We start from the raw sequence: 26,874 nt of genomic DNA on the forward strand, positions 1-26,874 counted from the left end.
CCAGCTTAGCAAAGCCAGAGCAGGCTGCAGGATAGTGTCTGGAGTCTTCCAGGTAGATAGAGAGACAGAAGAATGTTCCAGGCAGAGGGACCACCACATCCAAAGGCACAGAGGTGGCTGAAAGCATGGTGTCTTCAAAGGAATAACAGTGAGCTCCATTAGAAAGGAAAATGGAAAGCAGGGAGGTCAGGGGAGCCAGTGGGAGAGAAATTTGGCTAGGTCAAATCATAAGACACTTCAGACACTGGGCTAACTTTAGATTTTACCCAGAGGGTAATGGGGAACACAAAAGTCTAGAAAGAGGAGATGGCCAGAAGACAATGACTAGATGGGAGAATATTCAGCTGGAAAATCAGGCTTTGGGAGCACAACTAGTGCTCATCCAAGCCAGACTCCTGGAGCTGCAGTTGGAAAGACCCTCAGAAACCATGTAGCTGATCCACATCGCTGAGATGAGGGAAGTGGGACCTAAGGAGCCCCAGGCTTGCTGAAGGCACACAGTGAGTCACACTTGAGTCAGCACTAGACCCCAAACCTCCTAGAGCAGACATCTGTGGCTTTGCTGCCAGGTGTTGGGTCACCTTTCCCACCAGCCGCACCCTGACTTTACTTTGGGGGAAACACTTTAATTCTTGACTCTCAGACAGTCCGTCATCTTGCTGCCAAGACAGAGGAGGTTTGGCGGAGAAAGTGGTTTATGAGAATGGACTGAGCCGGAAGCTGGGGAACTATTCCAGGACTTTTTAGGACTTTTCAAATATATAGGTCACTCCTGGCCCAGGTAGGTTTTCTGTCCCTTGTGACTGAAAGAATCCTGTCTAATCTGCTCATTTCCAGTCCCAGAAATAATCAACTAGCTGAACAGGGCTTTAAAAATCACCACCTCTTCATCTTCACACAAACCCATAAAATCTGTATCAGTAATGAGGATTCTGAGGCTCAGCAAGGTTAAGTGGCTTGCCTGAGGTCAAACCTCAGAGTGGCAGATGCCCTATCACATTCCAGAGCTTCTACCTCAATGGTTCTTTTTCTTTGCATGACACCATTCTGCCTGCTTGTGGAATCTTACTTTAAGACCACGGTGACTTGCTCTTCTTTCCTGGGCTGGACACAAAGCAGATGGTTCCCTCTGCCTGGAATGTTCTTGCCTACACCTCCACTTGTCAAATATACCTACTCCAAGGCCACCTCTTTTGTAAGTCTCCTTTGGCCACACCAGATGGAGGGTTCCCTCGTCTCCTGGGCTTACTGCCTATAAACAGAGCCTACACAGGTCGTAACAGGCCTTAATCTAGTGCTAGTTGTGATTATGTGACCTGGGACCTCCGTGAAGGAAGATATCAGGACACAGACCTATAGTGTCCTTACAGCCTCCACTTTCAAGACAGGCCTTACCTCAAATATTTCTGCTAGGCTGCTTCTCTTAAGCCACTAAAATGTCCAAGAAAAGCACACCACTTACAATTCTCTAGTACAATGTATTTATATGGTGCCTTTTGTGTCATGGACCCTTGGACAATCTGGTAAAGCCTTCACAGAATAATGTTTTAAATATATAAAATAGGGGCGCCTGGGTGGCTCAGTCAGTTAAGCATCTGCCTTCCACTCAAGTCATGATCTCGGGGTCCTGGGATCGAGCCCTGCATGGGGCTCCCTGCTCAGCAAGGAGCCTGCTTCTCCTTTTCCCTCTCCCTCTGCTGCTCCCCCTACTTGTATTCTCTCTCTCTCTCAAATAAACAAAAATCTTTTAAAAATGTTTTTAAAATAAATAAGTATCTATATAAAATAAAATACAGCAGAAACAGTTGATAATTGCCTTTTAAAACCCAAATTGTGGGGGCACCTGGGTAGCTCAGACAGTTAAGAGTCTGACTCTTGATTTTGGCTCAGGTCATGCTCTCAGGGTTGTGAGACTGAGCTCCGAATGGGCTCTGCACTCAGCAGGGGAGCCTGCTTCAGAGTCTCTCCCTCTGCCCCTTCCCCACTCATGACCCCTCACGCTCGTGCATCTCTATCTCTCAAATAAATAAGTCTTAAAAAAATAATAAAACCCAATTGTTGTCTAGCAATATATGTGCATCTTTATTAAGGCACTGAATAACAAAATCCAGCAGCAGATCTAATTACTACCATAATTTCAAAGATGTGATGAATATAAATTATTTTTTGAGAAGTCTGCAACAACATGAATGTGTATTCTTGGTGATTTCTTTTGGTGCAAAAGTCACAGGAATAGCTAACACTGTCGTGGTTCGTTACCTACATCCACGATTCAAGGAAATGATAAATTTTAGTTAGAGGTTAAAGAAAACAAACTTTTTCTTATCCAAGTTCACAGACCCTTGCCCTAGTTCCTATCTGTACATGGTACAGTCACCTGTGACCCACTGTGGCTTTTAGGGTGTGGATGCGAGTCTCAGCTCTACCTCTCGTGACTTGGGTGACAGAGTATGAGACATTCTACCCCTCTGAACCTCTGCTTCTTCGTCTGAAAAAGGAGGGAACTGGACCAGATCCTTTCTGAGGATCCTAGCCAAGCCTCATCAGATCCAGTGGCTCCTTAATCCTGGCAGACTATCAATAAATGAAGGAGACCAAGCGTGCTACAAGCTCAACAAGGAGCACTCCAGTGAACTGACAGATAGCTTTTCACGGCTGGGGTGCCACGGAGACACCAGCAGACCGGCCATGGCCTCGTCAGGCAGCTCTTCCCAGCCCAGGACCCAGGGGTGTGCCCCTCACTGACCGTTCAAAGCGCATGACCTTGGCCAGGAGCAGCTGCAGGGGCTCTGAGTAGTTACGGTAGCTGTCCAAGACCTGCAGGAGGTTACAGAGGGCCTGGATCTCGGGCTCCGTCCTCCAGGAAGGTAGCTTCTGCGTGATCTGCATGGCTTTTGGAGGGAAGTGACCCTGGGGAAAGAGGACCAGAGTGATACACAAGACCCAGCAGTTTCCCCCAGGGGCCAGTGGGCAATTCCCCACACTCCTGCTCTTACACTCTCCCACTCCCCGTACAAGAGTGGCTGACACGTACTGAGGGCTTACTGTGTGCCTGGCATCAGGATACGCAACTTACACACACCATCTCACTGCATCTTTGCCCAGCCCGAGAAGTGAAGCAGCATTACGATTCCCATTTGACAGATGAAGACACTCAGGCAGGATGATAACCTAGATCTGCTACATGCCAAGAGCCTTATCCCCAACTCCTGACCATACTGCCTTTGCTGTTCATTGACCACTCCCCAAGACAATAGAGGGCTCCCTGGGCTCCAGGGGACCCTCAGGATATGTTCACTGCAGTTGGGGGAGACCTCCCTTGCCTCAGCCGATATCTTGGCATGCTACAGGAGACTAAGGAATAAAGAGAACCTACAGAAACCAGGTCTTGGTGAACCAAGACTCATGGACCAGTGGGCAGACAGATCCATCCATTCACTCCCCACTCCCATCTGCTGGGAAAATGGTACCTGAGTTATTAATACTTCTACTGGCTGCCCATCTCACTTAGGATAAAATCTTAACTCTGTACCCCAGACGAGGGGCCCCACATGGTCTGACTCCTTTCCTCCCTACCCCCCACCACCTCACTTCCTGCCTCTCTCCTTCATTCTCCAGTCTCGAGCCCTCTACCCATCTCTTGCAGGTGCCAAGCTCACTTCTGTCCTGCAGTCCTTGCTTGGGCTGTTTCTTCTGCCTGGAATGTTCTTCCCCTGCATTTTCACATGGAGATAACTGCTTCCTCTTCATTCAGTTCTCAGCTCCTATATCACCACATCCTCAGGGAGTCCCTACTGGATCATTTGACCTAAAATAGTAGGCCCCCTTCCCAGCAGTGTGTAGTTTCTGAATCACTTTTCCCCCAGTAATTCATACTTTCTGAAATGACCTTATTCTTTTTTTAAAGATTAACTTATTTATTTGAGAGACAGAGAGAGAGTGCACACACACACACACACACACACACACACACACACACAAACGTGAGGGGGAGGGCGCAGATGGAGAGGGAGAAGGAGACTCCGCACTGAGCAGGGAGCCCCACGTGGGACTCTATCCCAGGACCCTGAGAGCATGACCTAAGCCAAAGGCAGATGCTTAACTGACTGAGCCACCCAGGCACCCCTCTTTTTTGTTAATGTGTATATTATCTATAATTTCCCCATCCTACACACACACACACACACACACTCTCACTCACTCTAGAACTGCACTATCCAGTATGGTAGCCATTAGCCACACATGGCTATTGAAATTTAAATTAAATTAAATTAAAAAAAATAAGTTCTGGGGCACCTGGGTGGCTCAGTTTGTTAAGTGTCTGCCTTCAGCTCAGGTCGTGATCCCAGGGTCCTGGGATCGAGCCCTACATCGGGCTCCCCATTCTGTGGGGAGCCTGTTTCTCCCTCTCCCTCTGCCTGCAGCTCCCCCTGCTTGTACCCTCTCTCTCTCTCTTTCTGTCAAATAAATAAATAAAATCTTTTAAAAATTAAATTCCTTAGTCATACTAGCCACAAAGCACAACATGGGTCTGTTGGCTACTATACTGGACAACACAATTGAACATTTCCATTATCTCAGAAAGTTCTATTGGACAAAGGTGTCCTAGAATATAAGCCCCAATAAAAACACAATAGTGGCTTCATCTATCTTTACCCCACTCTAGAATAACATCTCACATGTAATGGGCACTCAACAAAATAAAAATTTGTGGAAAGAATGAATGAATGCTGGCTAATTTCACATGACGGTAGTTCTCACAGAAGCAAAAAAGAAGTGGGACATGAGAAATTCTGGACAACAGTTCTGAAGCCTTGCATGTCCCCTCAGAGGGGCAGTGTTGCTCAGTGATTAATAACACACAGGTTCTGGATGTCTGGGTGGCCGAGTCAGTTAAGCGTCTACCTTCAGCTCAGGTCATGATCCTTGGTTCCTGGGACTGAGCCCCAAATCAGGCTTCCCGCGCAGCAGAGAGTCTGCTTCTCCCTCTGCCCTTCCCCCCATTCATGCTCTCTCTCTCTCAAATAGATAAATAAAACCTTTAAAATTTTTAAAAATTAAAAAACAATAACACGTAGGCTCTAGTGCCAGGTACCTGGGTTTGAAACTTGGCCTGCTCCTTCCTAGTTGTGTGTCCCTGAGCCTCAGTTTCCCTATCCAAGAGCAGCAGAACCTGAATGTATAAATAGCAGAGCTAATACATGTAAGGGGCTTATAATCGGCCTGGCTCCCAGCCTAGAACTATGGAAGCATTGATCTTTTTTTTTCTTTTTTTTAATTAAGTAGGCCTCTATCCCCAATGTGGAGCCCAACATGGGGCTTGAACTCATGATCCTGAGATGAAGATCTGAACTAAGATCAAATCAGATGTTCAACCAGTTGAGCCACAGCTGCCCTGTGTTGGCCATTTTTAAGATCTGAATCCAATCTTCTTCCTTCCTAACCCTCTCTTGTTATCAATAACCCATTGATATTTCTATGACAGGGTCCATTTAGGACAAAACACAGATGACTCTGGTTTCTATGAATAAAACTGATTCTCCAGGCCCACTAGGAGCCCTAGTGGGAAATCTCTCTCACTACCCCCCCAACCCTTAGAAACTCCCTTCTCTGGATTCCTACAGAACTAACTCTATTATTTAACTTCCCAGGTAACTTTCCTCACTTTAACTCCTACTTAGCTCCTTAAGGGAAGTTACACCACCTAGAATCCCCACAACCAGACACAGATCTAAGCCTAGAGCTGGTAAGAACTTCAAATCTTTCCTGTAATAAGTAGATCCCTTTAAAATTTAAATTAAATTTTGGGGCACCTGGATAGCTCGGTCAGTTAAGTGTCTGCCTTCAGCTCAGGTCATGATCCCAGGGTCCTGGGATCGAGTCCCACATTGGGCTCCCTGCTCAGTGGAGAGCCTACTTCTCCCTCTACCCTCCCCCTGCCCCTGCTTGTGCTAGCTCGTGCTCTCTCTCTCTCACAAAAAGAAATAAATAAAATCTTTAAAAATTTTTAGATTAAATTTTAATTTAGTATCCAAGATTTAGTGAGAAGCTGGGAAACTAACAATTCTTGAAATTCAGAAAACAAGTCACACAGTCCAAAGCCTCACCCAGATATAAAGTATTCCCTTGCCAGAATGACCATCTGACAGTCAGGGCAGGGGACGGGGTTTGGTGTGCCCAGTGTCTCTCAGAGGGCTTGAGGCCGAGACAGAATTCACACATAGGCCAGGGCTCTCCCCACCACCCTGATTATTTCTCCTGTGTCTGGAGCTCTTACAGCCTCTACTTTGCCTTCTGTTCCTTGTCCACGGGTCTAAGTACAGGAGCTCTCCCTGCTGGTTTTGCTCAGCTCTAAGTTGACAAATGGGTTCAAGGGTGCACACAGCCTCAGAATGTCAGGCCTGGAATCTTGGGAACCCAGACTGGACCCACTTGTCCTGATACCCAGCCCAGTGCTTTTTCCAGGCCTGATGCAGAAAGAAAATTCCCAGCAGCAAGGTCAGAGTTAGGCATACCTCCTCTGCAACAAAGTCCATAGTATCAAACATGATTCGGCCTTGCCTCCTTTTCTGTGGGGGGAGAAGAGAAGAAGGGGGAGAAGAAATAGTATCAGCAAGACTACTAGAATTTTGCACTGAAACCCTCCTCTCCCCATCCGTGTGGGAGGCAGGACGCCACGGGAACCCTCCTACCAGCTGGCCCTCTCATGTTGACCTCTGCTCAAAAGCCCCAACTCAGCCCCAGACTCCGGCCCAGTACTTACATGTCATTGTTGAGACAGAGAGAGAGGAGGAGGGGTGAGGATAAAGATAGGAAGGATGGAGAGAGAAAAGGAAGAGGGGAAAGAAGCAAACTAATGGGAAAGTAGAGAGGGACACAAAGGGACAAGATGGAGGCGTCGACGAAGCCAGCCTTTCCTAAGCGCCTGTCAGGAACCAGGCATGCTCATGTTCCTTCCTTACTCCATTTCATCCTCAGGACAGAGCAGGTATTACTGCGCCCCCTTTTGGACTCGAGGTGGGTGAAGGAACCTGCCCAAGGACCACACACTGAGTTATCAGTCCTCTCCCAGAGTATGGCCAGAAGAAGGAAGTGTAAAAGGTCTAATCCAACTCTACCGCCTAACAGGTGCAGGGGGGATGTGGAAAGAGTAGGGGAAGAGGCAGAGAAAGCAGGGGGAGATATGAGGGAGAAGGCAGGGGGAAGGAAAGGGACATAAATAAGGCCCTGACCACCACTTGAGGGAAACCAAGATCCCCCCAACCACCTCTCTAGACATATCTCAGGTCCTCCACATCCCAGAGCCCCATTTATAGTTTATGTGTCTGCGAGATGCATCTCAAGGAGTCCATGAAAGAAAGCAATGGTGTTCGAAAAGATCTGGATTCACAAGCTCTAATGAAAACTGGTCTGCGGCTCTCTTGACACAATCCCACACTCCGGCCCCCTAGCTCTCTGCCCAGCGGTCATAGGACCCCCTGAGGCTGCCCTGAAGAGGCTTCTGCTCTGCTCAAGTCTACTCTGCCCAAGCAATGTCATTAAGTTTGAGCCTCACGCTCCCCTGATGACAAGGCTGATCTGGGTCTTCAGCTTCCGAGTGCTCAGGCACCAGCCCACGTCTTCTGGTAACCAAAAACTCCTGGCTCCCACGGCCCATTGCTTTACGACTCCATGATGAGGCCCTGAGTCAGAATGTCCTTCCTGACAGCGAACCTCGGTCTCCCAGTTCCAATTCCTCCACTCCATCCCTTCCCAACTTGTGGTCCAACTACAGGGCAGAATCTGGCTGTAGATTCATTTGGTTTGGCCAGCATAATGTCTTTAAAATATATAAATTTGAATGTCTTCAGATGGGACATGCTCTTCTTTTCTGCAGACCCTCAGGCCCCTACTCCCTGCTACACCTTAAACTCAGCCACACACACACAGTTATACCTGCTGGCCCCTCAAAGACCAACCCAAGATGGCCTCTCTTTCTCCCATCACCACCACCATTTGGGACAATTTCTTGGAGTGAATCCCTGGGTGCATTTGGGAGGCAGGGCTAGTCACTCTGGGCACAACAGGAAAATGGGCAGGGTTCGTCCAGAGATTGGGAGAAACTTTGGGGCCCTGAATAGTAATGAAGATGCCTTTGGGGATCTAGAACAGGTTAGCAGAACGGTGATCAACTTCTCTGAGCTGAAAAGTGTGTATGATCTACCAATGGGATAAATTTTTTTATTTGAAATGGGGACCTTCTAGAAAATCTAGAAGCATGGCCTCCAGAGTGAGCAGGGCCCTGCATGTGTTCCTTTGCTTAAATGGAGGGGACAGGAAAGAAGGTAGAGAAGATGAACAGTGGTGGGCATTCAGAAAACCCTGTCTCTAATGAGGCTTCTGGATTTCTCTGGCTCTTTTGATCCCAGTTGGAATGAAGATGGCTTCTTCCCTTCTCCTGGTGTTTCTTTCCACATGGAGGGAGTTGTGCTGTTAGAACACTACTAGCCCCTCTCCTTCCACATTGAGAAGGAGTAACTTAAACTCCTTGGTGAATCTGGAAGGAAAAACTGGGTGAGATCATTCCATCTCTATCCCTCTGAGCCCACATTCTGCTCTGCCCTCCTCTGCTGTGAGTTTAGGGCAGGAGGTCCTGCTCCTGTAGTAGAAGTCTGCCATGGTCCAGCACTGCCCATGACTGGGCACGTAAGGCTATCCAATTCTGGAGTTTAGTCTTAGGTCATCCTCTCACTTGATGATAAAAATCACCTTGTCCAATAAAGTCTGACCATTGACAAAAGTGACAGTTGGGTCTCCCACCTGCTTTACCCCTTGTCTTCTCTTTGTTTGGTTCAGTATACGGTCTGGGAAGTGAGGTGCTATTTATTGGACCCCCCTTAAACCCTCCCAACCCTGCTAAGGCCAGCTGCTTACATCCCAGAAGGAAAAGATAGGGTGCTTTCTGTGAGCAGTCTCCATGATCTGATATTCCCGGAATCCCCTGAGGCCCTGGCGGAACATTTTACACACTCGGATCATCACAATGATATCCATGGTGAGCTGGTACAGCCCCTGTGGAAACAAAACAAATTAGATCAGTAGAAACCACCTGTTTTCAACAGCCACCGCAGGCTGGATGGCGCTGACAAGGTGAAATGGGATAGGATTAAATGCAGGGGTATGCTTGAGCAATGGTTACATTTTCAGGAAGTCTTCAAGCCTGTTGAAATCATGTTGGTAGCCTGAAAATGTCCACAGCTGGGAGTATTTATGCCGCAGAAACTGGCAACTCTACTACAAACCTCCCTCCCCAGGAGCTGGTTGGAAAAACATCCTCCAGCCTGGCTCTAGTTAAATAGCAAGTCCTTCACTTCAGTCCAGGAAACAGCACAAGAGACAGCAGGCAGCAAGGGGTGATGGAAAGAGCCTAGATTTTGGAATCAGATGGATCAGAGGGAAGAAAAGTCAACCAGATGCAAGCCTTTGCTCTGCAAGCATTGCTGCCTTTGAAGAAAGAGGAAGGGGGCCATGAGCCAAGGGATGTGAGTGGTCTCCAGAAGCTAGAGAAGTCCAGGAAATGGGATTCTTCCCTGGACCATCAAGAAAGGAATGCAGTGATGCTGACACCTGGACTTTAGCCCAGGGAAACCCATGCCAGACTTCTAGCCTACATAAGATAATATCATTCGTCTTAAGCCAAGAGATTGTGTGATATGTTATAGCAGCAATAGGAAACTAATAAAACCACTCGTCCAAGCTGGACCATCTGATCCCCCGCAACCTTTGGGCCTGGGAATTTGGACTTGGAACTGAGAACAAATCAGACTCTGTATCCCAGCATGAATTTGGCAGTAAGGGCAGTCACCCTCTGCCTGCCAAGTAAATACGGGGGATAGGGAAACAAGTTCAACACCAAAGAGACAAATCCAGAATGTGAAACAATCTACAAGTCAACTAACCCAGTTTCTTAAGAGACATACAAATAAATGCAAAGTATGAACCTTTGGATCCTGATTCATAATAACAAGCTGTAAAAGCCATTATTTAGGGAAATTGAATGTGCCTGGAGATTAGATGATATTAGGGATATTAGTGTTAGTTTTCTTAATATTATAGTGATGTTGTAATTATGTCCTTATTTTTAAGAAGTATCATAAAAAATGCAACTTAGTGGTGCCTGGGTGGCTCAGTCAGTTAAGCGGCTCAGGTCATGATCTTAGGGTCCTGGGATTGAGCGCCACGGCAGGCTCTCTGCTTGGCAGTGAGCCTGTCTGTCCCTCTCCCCCGTTTGTGCTCTCATGCTCTCTCTCCTTCAAATAAATAAAATCTTTGGGAAAAAAAAAAGGAACTTACTCTCAAATGATTCCACAAGCACACACAAATACGTAAAGCCAATATGGCAAAATGCTGACTGTTAGATCTAAGGGGTGATCATTATATTCTAACTTCTGTGTTTGAAAATCTCCATAAGGAAACAAACGCAAAAGCTAAAAATTTTCGTTACCTTTTGTTAATCAGGAGGTCAAAAAGAAAATGAAAAGACAAACCGAAGACTGGAAGAATACATTTGCCATGTACAGAATCAACAAAGGATTCCTATCCAAAATGACAAAGAATAAGTATTACCGAAAAACTACCATCCAAAACTGCTTTTTTTAATTTTAAAAATTCTACGAATCAAAGGAAAAATACAAATAACCCTAAAGGAAAAATGAGCAAAGGATAAGAACAGGTAATTCAAAGGGAAAATCCAAATCTCCTATAAATAATGAAAAGATTCTGAACATCACTAGAGATCATGGAAATGTAAATTAAAGCAACAACAAGATACCATTTTACACTTACCGGATTCAGGGAATGGGAGACATTTCCCATGGACGCTGAAAACAAGTGAAGTGTCCATCAGTAGGGGAAGGTATCAACACATTACCATACAGTCACAGGACTGAACATAGCCCTAGAGCGCCACGTGTCAGTGTGGGTAAAGCTCACACAACTTTGAATGGATAAAAGGTTGAAAAAGGATGCCATTTAAGACACCATTTTTTAAAATGTGCTATATGCTATGTTGCTTATAAATACATACATATGTAATAAATTTTTAAAATCTAGATAGGAAGGCTACATATCAACCTCAGGAAAGTGGTCCCCAGTGAGGAAGAAGGGAATGGGATGATGAGGAGCTTCACCAGTACCTGTAACATTTTCTTTAAAAACATTTGTATCTGAAGGAACTATGGGGAAAGGTTTTATTAATAAAATTAATACTTATTAGGGGCACCTGGGTGGCTCAGTGGGTTAAGGCCTCTGCCTTCGGCTCAGGTCGTGATCCCAGGGTCCTGGGATTGAGCCCCGAGTCGGGCTCTCTGCTCAGCAGGGACCCTGCTTCCCCCTCTCTCTGCCTGCCTCCCTGCCTACTTGTGATCTCTGTCAAATAAATAAATAAAATCTTTAAAAAAAATTAAATTAAATTAATACTTATTAAATACCAATTTTCCACCAGGCACTATTCTAAGCCCTTTTGATGTATCAACTCATTTCACCCTCAACAATAAATCAATGCAATAGATACTAATACTGTCATCTGTCACCCTTTACAGAAGGGAAAAGAGGCACAGCAAATGAAGTAACTTGCCTCATACTAATATTAGTCATATGACTAACAGGTGATAGGGATTTGAACCCAGGCTGGCTGGATCCAGGATTCGCAGGCTCAACCTATCACTCTATCCTGCTGCCAGGCCTTATTTCCTCTGGATCTCATAACAGCAGGAAGGATGGGTACAGAGGAGTTCTTAGGGGCTCAGAGTATAGCCTGTGGCATGCCAGTGTCAAGGGGACAGCCATCTATAGAGAAGGGGACAGCCATCTACAGAGAACAGGTCAGAATTCAGTCTTCCTGAAGCCTAACTTGGACTCTATTCTTTGTGCCATGCCGTGACTCCAAAAGATACAGAGTAGGCCTTCTCTTACCCCTGCCCCTCCATTCTTCAAAATACCACTCTGCCCTCCCAGAACCCTTGACACTCCTCACCAGTTCCTTCTTCAAGATCTGCCACGTATAAGACACCATATATCTCCTCATGGTTCCTGACTGGCAAATGGCACAACTAGCCCCTTTGCCTTTCAAAGGTAGGACCACAGATCCTTCCCAAACAATCTACTTATATTAGAAACAAATAGCTTCCCTTGGTGGCAAGGTAGGAGTTTCTCTCCACTCCTCACCAACAGCTTCTGGAAGCTTTGTTCTGAGAAACTGTCATTCTCAGAATCTCCTTATATCACAATGGAGGATTCTGGAAGAGAAGGCAGTGGGAAGGAATTGCAATCTGGGAGTCTAACATTTATTGAGCACCCAAAGGCATGATCTTAATTAATCCTCACAACTACCACAAGGTAAGGGTCCTCACACCCACTCCATACATAAGAATGAGGCTCCAAGTAGCTAACTGATTGCCAGTCGTGGGGCCATCTTAAAGTAGGAGCTTCTGGGCTCAGAGCAGGAGCACCCAACACCTCAGCCTAGGAGGCTCTCCAATGCTTAGAACTTGGAGACCAGTGTGGGTACATGACGCTGTCCTATAGATCTTGGCAAATCCGCAAATCAGGAACACTTGGAAAATCAGAAGTCCTCAGCTAAATGGGGTGCCAAATGTTGAAAGGAACTCAGTGACTAGAACTCAATGACCCTGAGGTCCTTCCAAAAGTAGAGAATATAGGATTTAAAGTACTGCTGTCTACTAGATTAAAGATGGCAGCTAATGATCGGAATTTGCTCTTATATGAGAATCTTTTTTTTTTTTTTAAGATTTTATTTATTTATTTGACAGAGATTACAAGTAGGCAGAGAGGCAGGCAGAGACAGAGAGGGAAGCAGGCTCCCTGCTGAGCAGAGAGCCCAATGCGGGGCTTGATCCCAGGACCCTGGGATCGTGATCTGAGCCGAAGGCAGCCCAGGCGCCCCTTATATGAGAATCTTAAAAAAAAAAAACAAACTATGACCTCAAGTATTGCCTGATTGGCCATTCCTATCCAGCTAGGCCTATCTGCCAACCTTCTCCCAACTGACAGCCAAATGGAAGGACACTGAACACAGTGAAGCCAGCCTGACAGCAAGGAATACCCAAGCTCTGAATTACTAAATTCAAAGGCCACCACTCCTAGAATGAGATACTGACCTCTTACAGAGATGAGAAGAGACAGAACTGGGTTTTCTTCCTCCCTTGCTTAGAGAAAAGATGCAAAGAACTCAGGGAGAAACAGAGTAAGAAAAAGTTTCAGAGAAAAAGAGAGAAGCAGGGGCCCCTGGGTGGCTCAGAGGGTTAAAGCCTCTGCCTTCGGCTCAGGTCATGATCCCAGAGTCCTGGGATCGAGCCCCGCGTCAGGCTCTCTCCTTGGCAGGGAGCCTGCTTCCTCCTCTCTCTCTCTGCCTGCCTCTCTGCCTACTTGTGATCTCTCTCTGTCAAAAAAATAAATAAAATCTTAAAAGAGAGAGAGAGAGAAAGAGAGAAGCAGTGTGGATTTTTTGCCTCCTCTACCACAGACCTGGTTTTAAGAAAGGAAATACAAAAGTTTAGGGGCTTTCTGAAACAAACTACTGGGGATGGGGAAGGCAAGAAAGATAGCAGGAGGTGGCTATAGACAGGGAGGTATCCAATCAGTCCTCTGAGCTGCTTGAGATGCAAGTGACATGTAGAGGACCCAGACCAACAAGGGGCATTGGAGGATGCCAGTAAGTAGGGCCAAGCCCTGATGAGAAACTGAAATTAGATACTCCCCACCTCCCCTCTTGCCAGCAGTGATTGTATAATTTCTGTAGGAACTGGATCAGTGTTAGGGAGAAAGAGGCAGGAAGTTTGGAGAACTCTGAACTGGCCTAAGATGAATCAATCAGCCTGAAATTACATCCCCTCAAAATTACTGAATTGGATCTTAATTTACCTGAAGACATCTAAGTTGTCTAGTAGGAGGCAAAGTGGGGACTCAGAGTCAAACATTAAAGTCAGTTCTAGAAATTAAGGAAATGTTGGGCACCTGGGTGACTTGGTTAAGTGTCTGCCTTCAGCCCAAGTCATGATTCCAGGGTCCTGGGATTGAGTCTTGTGTTGGGTTCCCTGTTCAATGGGGAGTCTACTTTTCCTTCTCCCTCCGTGCCTCCCCCCATTCATGCTTGTTCTCCCTCAAATAATTAAATAAAATTTTTTTTAAAATTAAGGAAATGTCATTTCTGTCCCAGTTTCTTTTCTTTTCTTTCTTTTTAAAAGATTTTATTTATTTGACAGAGAACACATACAGGGGGAGTGGGAGAGGGAGAAGCAGGCTTTCTGCTGAGCAAGGACCCCAATGCAGGGCTCTATCCCAGGACCCTGGGATCATGACCTGAGTCAAAGGCAGACACTTAACGACTGAGCCATCCAGATGCCCCTCTGTCCTAGTTTCTAAGCTTACGATTGAACTGTTGTAGAATAGATTGTCAGAAAGGGCATTGGCCCTACTCTTATGTGATCTTGGGTAAATTACTTAACCACACTGGGCCTCGCTTTCCTCTTTTTAAACTGAGTTAGAGTCAATTCCACAAATAATTTCTTTTCTTTTCCTTTCTTTTTTAAAGGATTTATTTATTTATTTGAGAGAAAGTGTGAGCAGGGGGAGGGGCAGAGGGAGAGAGAAAGAATTTCAAGCAGACTCCCCGCTGAGCACAAAGTCCAACGTGGAGCCGATCCCAGGACCCTGAGATCATGACCTGAGCTGAAATCAAGAGTCAGACACTTAACCAACTGAGGCACCCTGGCGCCCCAAATAATTTCAAGATAAGATCCTTATTGTTTTGCTAATTATAAGAGTTACACAACAAACATTTATAGAGCTCCAACTAGATGCAAAGCATGAAAGATGAAGATATGGTCTCTGCTCACAAGTTCACGATATTGAGGGGATGGAAACCACAGCCATAAGAGAAAGTTGCACTAAAATAAAGCTATAAAGATAAATGAAGGAAGGGCAGGGCCTGTTCGGACAGCACGAGATGTGGCTGGAATACAAGATACTCAGGGGGTACAGCAGGAAGTGAAGTTGTGCAGGCAGAGGTCACAACCAGCCACACATGGGCCAAAGTGAGTTTGCTGACTGCTTTATTTGACCCACATGGTGTTCTGGTTAAAATACTGTTAAAACTTAACTTGATTATCTTTAGTTGGGGAATGGGGAATTCATCATGTGAATCATGGAATTCACCAAAGTCCTCACCACAGAGAAGCATGTTAGCTGCCAGGTATGTTATTTACTTACAACTCCCAGTATAGGATCTATAGGGCCTCTTTCAGGCCTAAAATCCTTTGACTATATAATCAGCAGTTACAGAATTGTGGTCCACAGACCATATCTAGCCTGGTATCTTTTGGCAGGTTTTTTTTTTAAATTTGAATTGTTGGGCACCTGGCTGGCTCAGTTGGTAGAGAGCATGCTACTCTTGATCTTGGGGTTGTGAGCCCTATGTTGAGTGTAGAGATTACTTAAAAAGTAAAAAAATCTTTTAAAAATGTTTTTGAATTAGTTGTCAACACTTAAATACTAGGATTTTATGTAAATTATCTAGGAAACATAATTTACCCAAGTCACCCTGATATAAGCCATCGCAATGGACTAATTTTCAATGGAAAAAATAGAGGAAGTTGTAACAGATCTCTCTCGCCACCTCCATCACCAAGAAAGGAAATACAACTGGGTCCTGAAGAGAGAGCTAGAAATTAATCTCATTTATAAATATTGTTTTAAAAATCTTAAATAAAAGCAAACAGAATTCAATAGTACATTTAAAAACAGTATCATTGGGGGGGGCATCTGGGGAGCATAGTCAGATAGGCGGCTGACTCTTGGCTTTGGCTCAGGTTATGATCTCAGGGTCATGGGATCAAAACCCACCTTGTCTCTGCACTCAGCATGGAGTCTGCTTGGATTTCTCTCTCCCTCTCCCTCTGCTCCTCCTCCCCTCCCCCTGCTCCCTCTCTCAAATAAATAAATAAATCTTCAAAATATAACATCATTGGGGTAGCTGGTTGGCTCAGTTGGTGGAGCATGTGACTCTTGGTCTCAGGGTTGTGGGTTTAAGCCCCATGTTGGATGTAGAGATTACCTAAAAATAAAAGACAAAAACATTTTTAAAAAAGGAAAAAAAAATCATTTTGGAGCATCTGGCTGGCTCAGTCAGAAAAGCATGCAACTCTTGGTCTCAGTGTGGTGAGTTTGAGCCCCACATTGGTGTAGAGACTACTTAAACAAACAAACATTTTTAAAAATTAAAAACTTTTTTTGAGAGAGCCACATTAATGAACAGGTCACTCTTGGGGACAACTGGGGCTCTAATGTGCTGGGACTTTAATAAGACTGCACAGAGCAATTGTCCCATTGGTTAAGGGCTTCCCCTGGAGGCATTCATGGGCCAACTTTTCTGGACTCAGCAACCCAGTGGCCAGAGAAAGCTCTCAGCAAAAGAAGCTGTCTTGTTGGCCTGTGCAGAAAGGCAAGTCAGAGGGTTAAAGCCAACAGAAAATGTCTAGGGCTGCAAGTCTCAGGGAGAGCTGGCAGAGAGGTCCACATTTTCCCCAAAAGGTGGTGCTTTGGAAGGCAGAACCAACAGCACCTTCGGTAGAGCACTGGGATCAGAAGGGCTGGGCTCTGAGAGCATCTCTGGTGCCACTGGCACCAAGAAGCAGGGCACGAGGGCTAGCCAGGAAAACGCAAAGACCACCATGCTTAGAGCCCTGCAGCTGCCAAGCTCCATCTTGTTCACACACAAAACCTTTGTCAGAAGGAGGAGCTTTGCTGATGACCCTAAGAGACTTCCTGCCAGCCTGGAATTGTACTCTAGTCCCTTCCCCATGCACACCTCCAACAAATAGCTGGTCCAGAAAGAACTCACTTCATTTAAAGGAGATTTATAATAAAAAATAAATAGCACCAGACCCATATATTACAGAAAAGTGGGGAAGGGAGGGGCAGGGAACAAGAAAAACAAATGGCAGATGAAAGGCACTCACAGAAAAAAAAAAATTAACATGAAACAGATGATAATCAGGAACCGCAAAGAACTCAAAGGGCTTAATACATTTCAAAACGAGTTCAAAGCGAGATGCAATAGTTCAAAGAGATGATGAAGCAACTGGAGGAGACGGGCATTGGCAGAGCTCAGGAAGGAAGTGGGTGTTTGTTTTTGTTTAAAAAAAACACATCAGAACTGAAGATCATTTCAGAAACATCAAAAAGGCAGCCTTGCTGAATACAGAGGTCAGGACTGCAAAAAGCAAGTGAGGGAGTTGTCAATGAACATGTAAAAAGGAATACTACTATTAAAAGGTATGGAAGGGTGCCTGGGTGGCTCAGTGGGTTAGAGCCTCTGCCTTCGGCTCGGGTCCTGATCCCAGGGTCCTGGGATCGAGCCTCACATCGGGCTCTCTGCTGAGCAGGGAGCCGGCTTCCTCCTCTCTCTCTGCCTCTCTGCCTACTTGTGATCTCTGTCTGTCAAATAAATAAATAAAATCTTAAAAATAAATAAATAAATAAGAGGTATGGAAATATAGAGGAAAAGGGAGTGGGTTAAGTACATGGGGTTCTTCAACTTTTAGAGATGTAAATTTTTTTTTGTTTTTTTTTTAAGATTTTAGTTTTAAGTGGGTGCCTGGATGGCTCAGTAGGTTAAGCATCTGCATTTGGTTTGGGTCATGATCCCAGGGTTTTGGGATTAAGCCCTGCTCAGGGGGAGAGTCTGCTTCTCCCCTTCCCTCTGCCCCTCCCTCCACTGATGTGCTCTTTCTTTCTCTCTCTCGCTCACTCTCAAATAAATAAATAAAATCTTTAAAATATTTATTTTTAAGTAATCTCTATACCCAACATAGGGCTCAAACTTACAACCCCAAGATCTAGAGTTGCATGCTCTACCAACTGAGCCAGCCAGGCTCCCCTATAGCTGTAAATTTTAAGACACATTTTAAACCCGATAAACCAAGAAAAAGATGTATAAGCCTATTTAAAGGTAAAAAGGGAACTACCAGTAATAATTAAAACTGGAGAGAAAGGATGAGAAAAGGAATATAATGATTACTCTTTTTTGACTTTTGAATTTTATACTAGGCATATATATATAAATATATATATACATATTTATATATATATGAAGAGGTAATATATATATCACCTGTTAAAATGAATGTATCAATTTTTAATTTTTTTTAATTTAAGTAAACTCTATCCTTAATGTAGGGCTTGAACTCATGACCCCAAGATATGTCACATGCTCTACTGACTGAGCCAGCCAGGTGCCCCTAAAATGCATCAATTCTTAAGTAAATTAACAAAATCAGTGCAGTGCAATAAGCAACGCAGCTACTTGTAGAGCACACAATAAAAACAGGTTCATTGAATTCTAGAAACTAGCAGGGTTGCAATTGAATAGAAGTAAGTGAAAGGAGAAAATGACAGAAGGATTATAAAGTACCCAGTTCTACTTCTGGGTATATATTTGGAGGAATTAACAGCACAGGCTCAAAGAGATATGTGTATACCAATGTTCATAGCAGTATTATTTACCATAGTCAAAAGGTAGAAAAACCCAAATGTTCATTGACAAATAAATAAGCAAAATGTGCTACATATATAATGGAATATTAGCCTTAAAAAGGAAGGACATTCTGATACATGCTATAATGTTGATGAAACTTGGAAACATTGGAACTTGGAAACAAGTCAGACAAAAAAGAACAAATATTGTAGGATTCCATTTATATGAGGTTTCTACAAGAGTCATATTCATAGAGACAGAAAATAGAATGGTGGTTACTGTGGGCTGGGAAGAGGAGTGAATGGGGAGTTATTATTTAATGAGTACAGAGCTTCAGTTGGAGAAGATGAAAATTTGCTGGCATCAGATGGTAGTGATGGTTACAGGACAATGTGAATATACTTAATGCCACTGAACTATATACTTAAAGATGGTTAAAACAGTAAATCTTTTGTATATTTTAGCAAAATGTTTAAGTTTAAAAAACAAAAAATACAATGTTCCCCTTCCCCCTCCATTCTTAAATGATTGTCTAGAAGCCATTAGGTGGGACCAGCCACGGTAGGCATCTGCTTGGGGATGAAGGAGGCTGTGGTTGGCACTGGGCAGGGTAAGGAGGATGGGAGATGGAAACAACAGGAGAAGAAGATCATGAGAGCCAGTTTCTCTCTGTTGAGAAAGAGAATTAAATGTACAGAAAGGGAGAAAACTAGAATAAACCCTATGGTGTTGAACTTGAGTTGAAGATGTTGGTGTGAACACATGGATTTCAATATATATATACATTGATATAGAAATAGATATATAAATAAATATATATAGTTAAAATGACAAAAATTCAACTGAGTAAATTTGAACATCTAATTGGCTTTATCAAACAATTCATAAATCATGGAACACTTACTCTAGCCAGCAGAGATACTCTGAAGAGTTATGCAAAATAGCTTTCATAGAGAGGAATGTGGGACAAGCAAGTCGCTAGCAAAGGAAACATGAAGGTCATTAGAGAAAAGTAAGAGTTCAAGATGATGGCTTCTCATTGGATGAACCACAGCACTTCCCATTGGCTGGGCTTGTTGCTGGGCCAGAAGAATTCCTTCTGCTAGAGTAGTGAAATAGTAATGCCTTCCTGTTGGAGATGCAAGGTAACTCTCCTCCTGTTAGGGGTAACTGGCTACAGGTGGTTGTGTGAGAGCTCTCCCTACAAGCCTTCCCAAGCCCAACTTTAGTTGAGGTTTCCTTTACTAACTTTCCTGGTACTTTTCCTCCCTCACTTCATGAGGGAGCCTAGGAGCAGCGATTATCCCAACAGCAATGAACAAACCCAGTGTCCAAATCTTGGTTTTTCTTCCTTTCTCTTTCTCTCTTTCTTCTTCTTCTTCTTCTCCCCCCCCCCCGCCCCAATCTTGGTTTCTAAACACCATTCTCCACTAAAAGAACAAGGGTTTCTTGGAGAAATGGCTGATTACAGAGCTGGGTTAGGGAAGGTATAAGATGTGCTGGAAAGTATGGAAAATTTCAAAAAATGATGGGGATGTGGCAAAATGACACAGAAGGGGGCGCCTGGGTGGTTTAGTGGGTTAATCCTCTGCCTTCAGCTCAGGTCATGATCTCAGGGTCCTGGTATTGAGCCCTGCATCAGGCTCCCTCTCTCTCTGCCTACTTATGATCTCTGTCAAAAAAATAAATAAAACCTTAAAAAAAAAAAAAAAGACATAGAAGTCAGCCTGAAGGGATTCTTACCGGTCAAATACAGAGTAATTTGGGCATCAGAAAAAATAATGAATTCCAGTGGCAACCAAGATGCAGTAACCCACTACAGGCATTCTCCTCTGTCCATTGTAACCAAAACTTTGGATAAAACACAACTTGGGACTCTTACAAGAAAATAATGGCAAGTGTAATGGGATGGGGGCTGGATAGTAAAAATGAAAAAAAAAAAGCCCCAATGGAGGTGAGTTTCTTGGTTAAATGAAGCCATAGGATACAAGTCATTAGATAAAAATCAATTGTATTTTTATATACTATTGAACAATTAGAAACTGAAAATTTTAAAACACCATTTTAGTAGCATTAAAAACATGAAATACTTAGGTATAAATGTAATACATGAAGATTATGCTGAAAACAATAAAACATTGATGTACGAAATTAAACATCTAAGTAATACCAGATCTGGTACCAGTTCCTTTACACATATTTTCTCTTTGACTCCTCAGAGCCATTCTGTGTGGTAGTTACTACCCCCAGGCTCATAAAGGGTTTGACTTACCTAAGGCCATATGATAAAAGAATTCATAGCAGCTTCGTTTTGGAATAGCCCAGAACTGGAAATAACTCAAATGTCTCAACGAGTGACTGGCTAAGCAAACCATGGTACATCCACACCACGGCTTATTATTCAGTAATAAAAATAAACTATGAAACATATAAAACAAGCTAGATGAATCTCCAGGGAATTATTCTAAGTACAGAAAGCCAGTCCCAAATGGTTACACATTGTGTGACTCCATTTATATAACATTTTTGAAATGACAAAATTATAGAGATGGAGAACAGATTAGTGTTTCCTGCGGCTAGAGATGGGGGGCAGGGGAGAGGAAAGGGTCTAATTATAAAGTGGTAGCATGAGGGACTGTCAGAACTAGACCTCAAGACCTGACCTTTGCTGCCTACCTGCTTGAACTCACCAACCTCTGTTCCACATTTTTCTTTAAGCTCTTCTTTCCAGCTTATCTCTTTAACTCAGGCAAAAGACCCAACAGGCAGAGCATCCTGTGATGGAAACTGAAAACCCTCAAGCAGTAAGGACTGCCTGGACAAAATGCTACAGCTGGCCCAGACCACCCAGATCAGTTTGAACTTAACCCCTGACCAACACGTGTGCAAATGGGCCCTGGAGTGATGGACTGTTACCTTTACCTCATTATAATACAAAAATCTCCACTCAAGGAGGAGCAAACCTCATTTACATAATACACAATGCATGTATAGGCATGTTTCCCTTAAAGTGCACACATGACTTTGTGCCCATCTTGATGACAAGGCTCTCCTATCTAAATAGTCATCCTAACCCTAAAAAAGGAATCCTTTCACCCTTGCTCAGAGAGTCACGGCTTTGGAAGTTATTACCCGTGATCCCCTTACTTGCTACAAACATAGTTTACATTGTGAGAGCACTCTATGTGGTATAGTTTCTATCTGTGATTCCCCAAGGTTCAAACTCACTTTAGTTCAGTTACAGGAACTTAGCGGTCACCAAACATTTCTAGATACTGATTGTGGCACAAGTGCATGAATCTACATATGATAAAATTGCATAGGCCTATACATATACGCAATTAAGCACTTCTGAATAAACTGCAGATTGTATCATCAATTTCCTGGTGTTGATACGGTACTATGATTGTGCAAGATGTCACCACTGGGGAACACTGGGTGAAGTGTTCATGAGACCTCTCTGTACTATTTTTGCAACTTCCTATGAAGCCATAATTTTTTCCAAATAAAAAGTCTTAAAAAAAAAAAAGTATCCAGGCTTCTTTCTCTACTGCAACCCCCAACAATATGCCATTAAGACACCAGTCTCTGAAAAGAGTATGGGAATCATATTAGTGCTCCCCTTCATAGATGAAACCCACTACTTGTCCTCTTTTCCTTGATTCAGTATTTACTCAGAGTTCAACTAGGAATCAGGCCTTGTGTTGGAAGCTAAGTGATAGGAGATACATGATCCATGATCCCTTCCCAAGTGAGCTCCCAACTTAGTGCTAATGAGAAGGCCTAATATGATAAGAACATTGGACTACAAGTGAAAAGAATTCTGTCTTCATGGAACCACTTACTAGGTATTTTAGTTTGGACCAATCCATTTCCTCTTGTGCTGACTTCTTAACCTGCAAAATTCGGGAGAATGGAATACATATGAATATATTTTAAACTTAACCTGGGTCCTGTGGGTGGGTTCAAGGACACCTGGAAATCGCCTGAAATCATATGCATAAGTATGTAGGGTAATTTCAGAAGATGTATTTTTACTTTTTTTTTTTTTTATATTCTGGGGATTTGCTCACCCATAGAGTTTAGAATAACTGCATCTAATTTTTGGATTGAATGTCAATGTGCTCTTCCATTGTAACATTCCACAATTCTAATAGGTCTCCAAGATCTCTCCATTTCTAATACTCCATGATTCTAATTGGGATGCAAGAAATGGACTAGAGAGCTAACATTCTGTGATTCCATGGACCACAAAGTTCATTCCCTTCCCTGACAGAACGATTAAATTTTTCAACATGAAATTCTAGACAGTCTATGATTTAACCTCCAAATGACCTTCCAACCTCAGCTTTCATCCCTTTCCCAGACCCTGGCCACTCCCCTCGGTGTAGTCTGCAGTTTCCACAAAGTTTCATTTCCATTCACTCTGTGCCTTGGCACAGGCAATGCCTTCTACCTGGATTGCCCCTAGATCTACCCTTTTTCTTGAGTATCATCTTGAAGTTCTTCTCCCCAGTGAACTCTTCCATGACCCTTCGTCCTTGCAGCAAGGTTTGATGTGCTCCCTTAAACCTGGGTTTCTGACTGCCTGCTACCACCCAGGGAATAGGACTATTTGTTCACTCAGGGCAGTGAACCAAAAATGCCAAGAGGCAAGGCAGAGTAAGTAAAGGTTTGAAACTAGTTGGTATAGTAAACTCTAGACCCATTTTCCCACCTCTGGAAATAAAGAAAAATATCAGCTCTAAGGAAAACAACATCCTGAGAGCAATAGTAAATTAAAAGAAAAAATAGTAAATGTAAACAGCATTCTGTTTACAAACAGACAAAGGGGAGTGGTGAGGATTGAGGCCAACTGGGACAGAGGATCTTCACCTCCAGCTACTTGTTGATTGGCAGGAATGTAAGTGGGACCATTTTGGTCAGCACACCTACTTTTTCAAGAAAAGCTGGAAATCTAGATTTGCATGTGAAATTTCCCAATTATAAGTGTCAATAACTAAGAAATATTCAAGACCAATTGCAATGACTTTCAAGGTTTTCAAACTATGAAAAATGTTTTGTGAGGATCCACTTCTACCCATCCAAGAGAGCACATCCTATGGGGGAGGCAAGTTTTATATCAGGGCTGCTTCTGTATTGCTAGTTGTTAAACACACCAACTTCTTCTGCACAGAGCTCAGACAAAACCTTTCATATGAGGCCTCTGTCCCTCTCCGGGTCTTCGTTTCCCCATCCATAAAATGGCGATACAAAATACAACTGTCAAACAATATATCACTTAAGGGTTATCAGAGCTACATGCTTTTATCTGCATCATCTCACTGAATTCTCATAACTTCTATGAGGTAAGTTGTATTACCTTCACATTTTACAGATAAAAAAATGCAGCTCAGAGATAGCAACTTACCTAATGAAGACAACAGCAAACATATAAAAAGCCCTTTCCTTCAAAGGGCTTTACTGATTTAGTCCTCTCAACAAGTCTGACCTAAGGCAAATAAACCCTGAAATGGGAATTCCATCAAGGCTGCCTGCCTCCAAAACGGTAGCACAGAGTTGCTTAACAGAAATACAATGCAAACCACACGTATAATTTCAATTTGTCTAGTAGCCATATTTAAAAAGCAAAATGACACAGGTTAATTTTAATAATACACTTTATTTGACCCAACATATGCAAAATACTATCAATCTAACATCGACATAAAAAAGAGCTATTTTACTCTTTTTTGTACTAAATCTTGGGTGTATTTTAGATCACAGCACATGTTAATTCCGACTAGCCACATTTCAAGAGCCCATGCCTATGGGGCAAGGCATTTACTGTCTAATCTTAATGTTAAAAGCAGAACCCAGAGAGGCACTTGTCCCTTGGTTTCAAAGGACACGCAAAATACAATAACGGCACACAGTTCTTGAGCATATAGCTTGTGCCATGGGAGGGGCGAACCTTACTATGTGTGCTGGGGATCTTCACACGTTATATTTTGTCATCCTCGCAGCAAGGCGAATGCCACTGCCCTCCTCTTTTGACGGAAAGAGGACTTCCACGTGGCAGGGCCTCCCCCAGTGCCGACCTCCGTCCCGCCGTCCCCCCTCCCACCACGGGCCGGGCGCCAGCCCCAGAGAAACCTTCGCTCGCCCTCATCCCAGTCAGGGGAGGCGCACACCCAGCTGGAGGTGCAGATCACCTGCGGGCCGGAAAGCTCACAGTGAGTAAAGACTCCTCTGGGCTCCTCCTCCTCCAGCTCTTCAGGCTCCTCTTCCTCCCCCTCCTCTTCAGACGCCGATTTTGACTCTGACTCCGAGTCCTCGAACTGGTGCTGGGAGGCGACATCGCGAACAGTAGACCAGCGCACACTTAAAGAGGTCCACCCCTGCCCCTCATTCGCAGCCGCCTCCTGACGGGACTCGCTAACGTGAGCGGGCGCCGCTTCCGGGAGCCGGGACTTGGCTTCCGGGCGCTCTGGCGCCGAGCTCATCGCAGAAGCTAGGGCGGACTTCCGCTTCCGGCCCCCTCAGGCACTTTACGAGTGAGGTTGAGTTTGGCCCGCTGTCGGCCCGCCCCCATCCGCCTACCGGGAGGCCGCGCGAGCTCGGCCCTTAACGCGTCAAACCCCTCCCTCTTTCAGCCCCTCCTCGCGCAGACGCAGTGCTGAGCCCACGGTTGCGGGACAAAGAGTGACGTCCAGAGGTTGGAGTCATGGCAGCGTCTGAGCCGAGCTTGGTGGTTGCTGGGGACCTCGCGCTGTCGCCAGAGAAGGAAGAAGGAGCCGACCTGAGCTCAGGACAGGAGCGTAACTCTGCGGGCTCCTCGTCGACCCCTGAGGCCCCACCGCCTGCCCCTGAGCCCTCCATCCCTAACACCGCGGTCCCCGAAGCGATTCCTACGCCTCCTGCGGCGGCCTCCGTGGCCTTGGAGCTGCCGCCCACAGGCCTGGGCTCTCCGCCGCTCACCGAAGCTGCTCCGCGCTCCCCTCCACACCCTGGTGGCTCCCGACCCGGCCCGGAGACGTTCCGCCAGCGTTTCCGGCAGTTCCGTTACCAGGACGCCGCAGGCCCGCGGGAGGCGTTCCGGCAGCTGCGGGAGCTCTCTCGCCAGTGGCTTCGACCCGACATCCGTACGAAGGAGCAGATCGTGGAGATGCTGGTGCAGGAGCAGCTGCTCGCCATCCTGCCTGAGGCGGCGCGGGCCCGGCGGCTTCGCCGCCGCACCGATGTGCGCATCACCGGCTGAGCGATGGAGCTGGGGGCGGCCAGGCGTGGGCGTTCTCTGGACTGGGGCCGCGATCGGGTCTGGCGGCCTGAGCCTGGCTCTCCATTCCGTGCTGATGAAAAACGAGTTTTGGGCAGCTCCAGTCGTCTGACGTGTCCCTTTCGTTCGTCCTTTAGTAGGTTTATTTTCCCGAGCTTATCTCCTTCCAACCTCCTTTTTGGCTGATGGCGAAACCAGGTTGGGACCCCCAGAGAATAAAGCCTTTGTTTCCCGTTCACTTGGCATTTTCTGTTTTTTTGTGGGATCATTAACGCGTTGGCTAGGCCTAGGCCTCCACATCTGGGATATTTTTATCCTGCTCGCTCCACACGGCCCCACTGGGTATTCCTTTGTTTAGTTGCAGTCTCCATAAAGAGAGTTTTAGCAGCTTGGATTCCGTATTCGCTCCTACCTCTCACTAGCATATGAATTTGCTTTTCTACTTAAAAAGGCAGTGGGTAGTGGTTGTGGCAGGCAAATAGCGGAGTCTATATTAAGTGCTTACTTAACTGGCTATCTCTGTACTAACTGGGCCACTAACTTGTTACACCAATCTGCCCTTTGGGCACAGGCTTCCCAAAAGACCCACACCAGCGGGCTATTTTATGAAGTGTTTTAGTGCAGGTCCTTAGGGAGAGCTCCTTGTGAGCTCTGGTTTAAGCCTCCAAACTCCCTTTTCTTGTCGTATTTTAGGCCCCTAGAATTTAAGGAGAACTGGAGTGAACTAATGGATTACATTGCTGGAGCCACTCACTTTAATACTGTTTTTTAAATAAGTGTAATTGTTTAGAAAGAGAAGGAATTTGGCAAGTAATAGGGAGGCTCTGTTATGAAATCATAAAGCCTACTTTTCCCTAAGTCTTCTGCCCACCCAGGAACTAATTGGGGTCCCTGGGCAATTTGGATTGGTCTCAGAAGGGTCCTAACTGCAATGGGTGCCATCTCTTAATATGAGGAAGGCCAGACCTACCTCACTGCTCTCAACAACTGAAATCTAATAAGCCTGCAGCTCACACCACAAAGCAGGAGCCAGACTGGGTTAGAGGAGCGGTGGGGGGAGGTACATTTTGCCTTCTCATATTAA

The 26,874-nt window shown here is 44.9% G+C and overlaps 2 protein-coding genes across 3 annotated transcripts in view; one reads left to right on the forward strand and one right to left on the reverse strand.

The window, feature by feature from the left end:
- Positions 1-25,094, reverse strand: part of CNBD2 (cyclic nucleotide binding domain containing 2) — a 56,009-nt gene extending 30,915 nt beyond the window's left edge. The window contains exons 1-5 of one of the 2 annotated variants that reach the window (XM_080812972.1): positions 24,727-25,094; positions 22,378-22,428; positions 8,914-9,051; positions 6,516-6,569; positions 2,747-2,910 (exon numbers count right to left, since the gene is read on the reverse strand). In XM_080812972.1, coding sequence (XP_080669098.1) covers positions 2,747-2,910; positions 6,516-6,569; positions 8,914-9,051; positions 22,378-22,428; positions 24,727-25,017 — 698 coding nt within the window. In that variant the 5' untranslated portion in view covers positions 25,018-25,094. The remainder of the gene's footprint in view (positions 1-2,746; positions 2,911-6,515; positions 6,570-8,913; positions 9,052-22,377; positions 22,429-24,726) is intronic. The other variant, XM_080812973.1, reaches the window with a different exon arrangement.
- On the forward strand, positions 24,692-26,028 carry SCAND1 (SCAN domain containing 1). Its single transcript, XM_080812975.1, has 2 exons — positions 24,692-24,747; positions 25,168-26,028. The coding sequence occupies exon 2, from the start codon at positions 25,239-25,241 to the stop codon at positions 25,770-25,772; it is 534 nt and encodes a 177-aa protein (XP_080669101.1). The 5' UTR covers positions 24,692-24,747; positions 25,168-25,238; the 3' UTR covers positions 25,773-26,028.
- The last annotated feature ends 846 nt before the right edge of the window (positions 26,029-26,874 follow it).

The sequence above is a fragment of the Martes martes genome (genome assembly GCF_963455335.1).
Source record: "Martes martes genome assembly, chromosome: 9".
Classification (NCBI taxonomy): domain Eukaryota; kingdom Metazoa; phylum Chordata; class Mammalia; order Carnivora; family Mustelidae; genus Martes; species Martes martes.

Coding starts and splice junctions, on each gene's coding strand:
- SCAND1 (XM_080812975.1), top strand. CDS start 25,239: ATGGCAGCGTCTGAGCCGAGCTTGGTGGTTGCTGGGGACCTCGCGCTG.